General features: G+C 39.5%; 1 protein-coding gene across 1 annotated transcript in view; it reads left to right on the forward strand.

The window, feature by feature from the left end:
- Positions 1-6,331, forward strand: part of ints2 (integrator complex subunit 2) — a 48,286-nt gene that overhangs the window by 16,920 nt on the left and 25,035 nt on the right. Inside the window, 5 exon segments of the mRNA XM_014026538.1 lie at positions 1,762-1,887; positions 2,091-2,162; positions 2,652-2,766; positions 3,264-3,332; positions 4,292-4,426. Of these exon segments, the coding sequence (XP_013881992.1) occupies positions 1,762-1,887; positions 2,091-2,162; positions 2,652-2,766; positions 3,264-3,332; positions 4,292-4,426 (517 nt within the window).

Genomic DNA, 6,331 nt, shown 5'->3' on the forward strand with positions numbered 1-6,331 from the left:
AATGTATGAATATAATATACAAGTTTCACTTTTTAAATGGAATTACTGAAATAAATCTACTTTTTCATGATATTCTAATTTTATGACCAGCACCTGTGTATATATGTATATATATATATGATAYGACGCAGAGTCAGTGAGCGGCAGAGTATTAATCTACAGATTTATTATCGAGGGACTATTAAAGATGACGCAGAATCGCAACTGTGTAGCTAGTTTAGAAATATTTAATCACCACAGAATCACTAAAGTATTCAGTTTGTTTTGTTTGATACAAGGCAGCAGATGTCTGTCACACATGTTCCACTTCAGCCAAGCTGAGTTCTGCTCCACGCCTCTTTTGGTTCCACGCTGCTGTGTTAATTTATGAACGCATACATGTGAGCGGGACCTGGCCGTCTTCACCTGTGATTTTATGATTGACCCGGAGGGGAATCTGCCAGTCTGTGTAGCGATTTCACTAATTTGACTTATGAAAGAGACTTGAGTGTAGAGTCTCTCTCCTCCTGCCCTTCATCAGGCCAGATTTATGTGAGAGTTTATGTCCATTTTTTTAATTGCTGTGTTTACCCATGTGCTCCCGCCTGCTTCAAGGAGGAAGTAATGAARCCCATCAGCAGTGGCTATGAACCCATGTCATTAAAAAAATCACTTTTACATTTCTTTAACACCTTGGATGCCCTCAGACATCCAAATGAAATTCTTGTCCTTCTGTTTTCTAAACATTCTCTATCTGTTTTTGCTTTTTATGGCCTGTGTCTGACACAACTTTTTGTTTTTTAAGCTCTGATGCAGAGGAAGCCCAAGTCCTATTCAGCAGCCTTGATGGACCAGATCCCCATTAAGTACTTGGTTACCCAGGCCCAGAGGCTGCAGCAGGAGCTGGGGGGTGAGCTCGTTCACAGCTACTAAAAACACTAAATCATGGGTGTCAAACTCATTTTCAGCAAGGGCCACATGAATATTATGTTTGCCTTCAAAGGGAAAGTTGTAATCAACTTTCGTGTCAAACTTTGGCTAAACAAGAAAAGTCACATTCCTCAACTGAGCACAGCTAACAAACAATAACTAAGCTCTACATAATAGTATGTGCACAGAAACCGTCTGAAACAAATTTGAAGAGAAAAAAAATTGACATGTAAATGAGAGATGGAGTTTATGGTCAGTGCTGGCTCTAAAGCAGCATATGCCTATTTTAAAATATGAATAAGTTTTTTTGAAGCTCCTGCAAGTCACATAAAATGCTGTGGCAGGTCACATTTGKCCCTCGGGCCTCAAGTTTGACGTGCACTAAATTATAAGAATCTTGATTAGCCTTTTAAGTTACCTCAAAGGAAAACAGTATTATTATTATGATGGAACAAAGTGAATGATTTCAGGTCTGCACTCTGCCCTGCTGAGACTGCTTGCCACCAACTACCCCCACCTGTGTTTAGTGGAGGACTGGGTTTGTGAGGAAGAGGTGACCGGTACCCTGCCCCTTCTGAGAAGGATGATGCTTCCCACCAACACCTGTAGATACACCCAGAGCCAACTTCACCAGGGTGAGTNTGAAAAAGAAGGATTTAAAAGCATGAAATAATACCTTTTAAGACCTGCAGTGTGAACGTAGCCATAGATTCAGATACCATACTTCTGAGGTCTGGATGTATTAATATTTTTTACTTGTATTTTTCTTAACCCAAATGTTTAGCCTCTCATGATGTGTACATTTTCTAAAGATTTTTTTCATCTGTCTTTCTGTTTATGATTGCTCTTTAGACCTACTGATGAAGAGGCGGAGCAGCTGTTGCAGCTGATGACTAGCCGACCCCCGGCAACTCCTGCTGGGGTTCGCTTTGTGTCTTTGTCTTTCTGCAAGCTGCTGGCCTTCCCTATGCTGGTCAGGTACATAAAACAAGTATCATTTCTTGTTTACTGTTGTCTTTTCCTTTTTATTTATTTATTTTTATTGAACAGACATCACAACACATGTTTTGCCCCCCAGTCGTTGTGATTTCCTGATGATGTCCCTACATGTCACATGATCTCATTGTTCTGTGTTTGGTTGAATCATATATATGTTAAATATTATTGTGTGTGTATTTTAGCACTCCAGAGCAAGAACAGCTGATGGTCATGTGGCTGAGTTGGATGATCAAAGAGGAGGAATACTTTGAGAGGTAAAAATGTTTGTATTTATGTTAAGAAAGTACTGCCTTCAGACGTTGGGAAGTTCTAAAATTAAAATGTAGAAACTTTTTAATCATCCTAGCAATTATGATGAAATTAGTACCTTTTTTAGGATTAGAGAATTGTGCAACATTAACACTCGCTATATAAATAATGAAGTATTGAAGATTTTCTTTCTTTATGCAATGTGTTTTGTTGTGTTTTCATTCAAACACATTTTTCCCCCAAGCTGCTTGTTTTTTCAGGTGAAATAAGTTATATAACCTATAAAAATTGCAGATTACACAAGTGTATTCATGTTTTTTTTGTGACTCTGCTACATAAAGCATGAATGTTCAGAAGTACACTAGTAGATCATKTAGGTTACTTGTTTCAGGAAGTATAATAATCACTGTTGAAATTCTGTTGGATTATCAGCAGTCCTTGATGCTTTCCTCAGTTGCCTCCTGCATGTGTGTTGTGTGTGTTCTTTCTTACAGTGCTGCAGGCGTATCTGCTTCTTTTGGAGAGATGCTATTACTGGTTGCCATGTACTTCCATAGCAACCAGCTCAGCTCTATTATTGAATTGGTGTGCTCTACTTTGGGGATGAAGGTAATGTGGATGGTGGGAGGGAAACATTGATCAATAAATCTGTCTGGCTGACCAGGTACTGGCTCACTTCACTACAGCAGTGGTGCATATACAGTCTATATCACTAATGAAACACTTGCAGCATGCACATATCTAAGCAATACACACTGTACCCTGTGGCCAATTTGCCATTTTATTACTTATTAAGTGCACCATTGTTTGCTCCCTGTGTCCTAAATAGTTTTCATGTCTGAGTGTATTTTCCACTAAGATGTGTAATGTAATTGGATTTGGAGCCTGTTTGCTTCCACCTCTAGGGCAATCCTTTCAATTCAGCGCTCTGCCTGCCATGTAGAATTTTCTTATGAAATATGAAAGAAGGGAATTACAAAATACTGCCACAGCTGCCTGCAGGTTGTTTTCACTCACAGAGGGCCTACCACTGTCAGTGTTTCTCATTGGTTTTTTTATTTCTCTCTTTCTCTTTTTTTCTGGTGATGGCATTTAACTTTCTACAGATTGCCATCAAGCCCAGCTCTCTGAGCAAGATGAAGACCATCTTCACTCAGGAGATTTTCACTGAACAAGTATGTATACAGTTGTATCCATCTATTCTGGTGGAAATTTTCTGCTCACAGTCTTGATATTTTCTCATTGAAAGTTGTATCTAAAGCTTTTCAGTTAGCCTCAAAGTATTTACTTTTAAGGTACAACTCTGCAGTTTTTGAGACATGATTAGATTTTTTGGATATTTTGATTTTGTTGCATACTGATGCTAACATTAATTTATTTAACAAAAATAAGTCTAATATAATAACTGTTAGGGCTCCTGTATACTCCCTCCGAAGCCAAACAGTAGATGCGCAGTCTCGTGGTTTATCTGCATCTGTTTTCGCAAATACCTTCAAACACTCCGTGCCGAGTTTCTTGGAAACCCCTCCTGCTGCAGCATACGTCACTACAGGGGGGGTTCCTCCCGCTGGGGTCTACAATGCTGAAAAAAAAAAGTCAGAGACCAGTCGTCTGATGTTATTTATTCTGTCCCATTTTTATCAGTTATATTACACCGTGCAAAATGCCTGTTTTATCTCCGTCCATGAGTTTTTAGCCGTTTGACTATCTTTATAAATTGCTACTTCCTGGTACAACAGTGAGTCACTTTTTATTTTTTAAGCGAGTGGTTGAAGGAAAAATGAGCACTTTCTRAGCACTTTCAGCATGAACAAACACTCCCACGAACTTCGGACCAATCACACAATAAGTTCTTATGTAAAAAGTTCTGCCGGTGCGTTGTGTCAAGAAGCTGCCGAAATGTCGACAATGCAAACAAAATGATGCAATTTTCATTATGAAACTGCGACATCTGAACCCATTTCAGCAGTTCGGAKGGAGTATGCAGGAACCTTCAGTCATCATACTGATACTTAACATCAGACATTTAATCTGATCAATGAAGAGGCATCAAACTGCAGAAACCATCGCAGATATTTGTTTACTTGTTGTTGTTACTGCATTGATGAGATGTTTGTTATTTTTGTCATTGCAGGTAGTTACAGCCCATGCTGTGAGAGTTGCAGTGACCAACAATTTAAGCGCCAACATCACAGGATTTCTCCCAATTCACTGTATTTACCAGCTGCTTCGGAGCCGGGCCTTCACCAAACACAAAGTGTCCATCAAGGTAAGACACGTTGTGTGATGAGCTGAYGATTATTTTATTTTGTCAAAGCTTAATATTTTACTGGCCACTCCAGCAGCTGCTTATTACTTGCAAGTTTTAGAGATTATGTGTTCCACACATGCAGGAGTCAAGTCACCACAATCCTGAAGTAGCGCCTGCTTCACAAAAAGTATCTCAGTAAATATAGAAGATCTGATTCCAGTATTTTGTTTTTAAGCATAAAGCTCTGCTACCTGCYACTGCACAGGTCTGTCAGGTTTGAAAATAGAGTTTCTTTAAGAATTAAAATAGGGCTGCAACTAACGATTATTTTAATAATCGATTAGTTGTCGATTAATCGTTGCAGCCCTGTGCTCTGTATTTAAAAGATGAAACCAATATTTTTGTTTTTGCTCCCCCAGCCTTCCAGAAGTTGACCTCCAGCAGTCCTAGGCTCATGCGGATCCTGGAGCATTTAACTTTGCTTTCACCTGGAGACCTCATTCCTTATGCAGAGGCTCTCACAGCCAGCATGGCTCTGCTGCTGGAGCCTGCCGTGCCTCGCCGATTGATACAGACCCTCAACAAACTCTGGATGGGCCTGAACACAGTGATGCCCCGCAGGTACATGTTCTGGATAGGACTAAGTGAAAGTGCAATGGCCTAAAATGTTTATATTAAAAAATGTAGGGGATGGCAAATCGTTGACATTTGAATTCCAACTAAAGAATAGATATTCCCTTTTTTGTTAAGGCTTTAAATTAATCTAAAAAGTATTTAATTTTTATCAATTAAAATTGTTTATATTTTGATAAATATCTTGTGTAGCTGTTAAATAAAAAAAAGCTGAACACTGAGCTTGTCTTTCAGCAGAGTGAAAAGTTGCTGTGAACAGTAAACAGGCTAAAGGAAAAGCTTTGGAGCAGGGTTGCTGTATGAATAGAACAGCAACGAGCAGAGCAACCCTGTCAGTGTTCATGAATGTGCTTATTACACGAGGTTCACCATCACTCTCCCCCAGGGCCTGACAGACACTGTTACCTCACCTCTGAGCAGACATATTATTGATCCAGAAGAGGCCTGGAACAAGAAGAGCTCAGGGCAGGAAAACTCTCCATGAAGCAGATGTAAAGGATTGTTACCTCTCCACCCTCCTTTAGCCTCGTTGCTGCTGCTTGTATTGAATGTTGCAGAGAAATAGAGGAGGTGAATCTAGGAGGAGGGCAGCAGTGTCAGATTTCTTACAGATCTATTGATTGACTCGCTTGTGTGCAAAGCTGCCCCAAAGGCTTGGAGCTCCAAGTGTTTGTGCTGCTCAGAGATCAACATCAGTTTGATAAGAAGGATTGAGGGTGAAATGTTACCATGGGCCAACTTAAGAGTAAATGAAGCCATYAAGCCCAAACAAAACTGTGCTTCATATGGTATATATCTTCCAAAATAAATTAGCTGCCATAAGTCAGACATGACTTTTTTTTCCAACCAACATTTTCCTTGTTGTCTTTTAAAACAAATCTTTTCTGTGTTTCAGACAGTAACTCCACATTGTTAAATGTGGAGCTGTAAGTGTGGCCATAGCACATTCAAATTTCTAAAGAGTTGAAGCCTATGTTTGTGTTTTAGGTTGTGGGTGATGACAGTAAATGCCCTCCAACCTTCAGCCAGGCTGCTTGGGCAGCAGAAGAACACACAGAATGACCTGATGGTGGATCCTCTGATCGTGCTGCGGTGTGATCAGAGAGTGTACAGGTAACTACACGACTTCATCTCCTTCTCAGAAACTGATGGTAACAAAAAGAGGAAATACAAATGCAAAAAAATTAACATTAAAATTCATAAAATTTCTACTAAAGTTTTAATGAGTGACAAAAATTTAAGCAGTTTCAAGTTTACTTTCAAACTCAGTATTAATTATTATGACCCCTG

Source organism: Austrofundulus limnaeus, unplaced genomic scaffold (genome assembly GCF_001266775.1).
Source record: "Austrofundulus limnaeus strain Quisiro unplaced genomic scaffold, Austrofundulus_limnaeus-1.0 Scaffold565, whole genome shotgun sequence".
Lineage (NCBI taxonomy): Eukaryota > Metazoa > Chordata > Actinopteri > Cyprinodontiformes > Rivulidae > Austrofundulus > Austrofundulus limnaeus.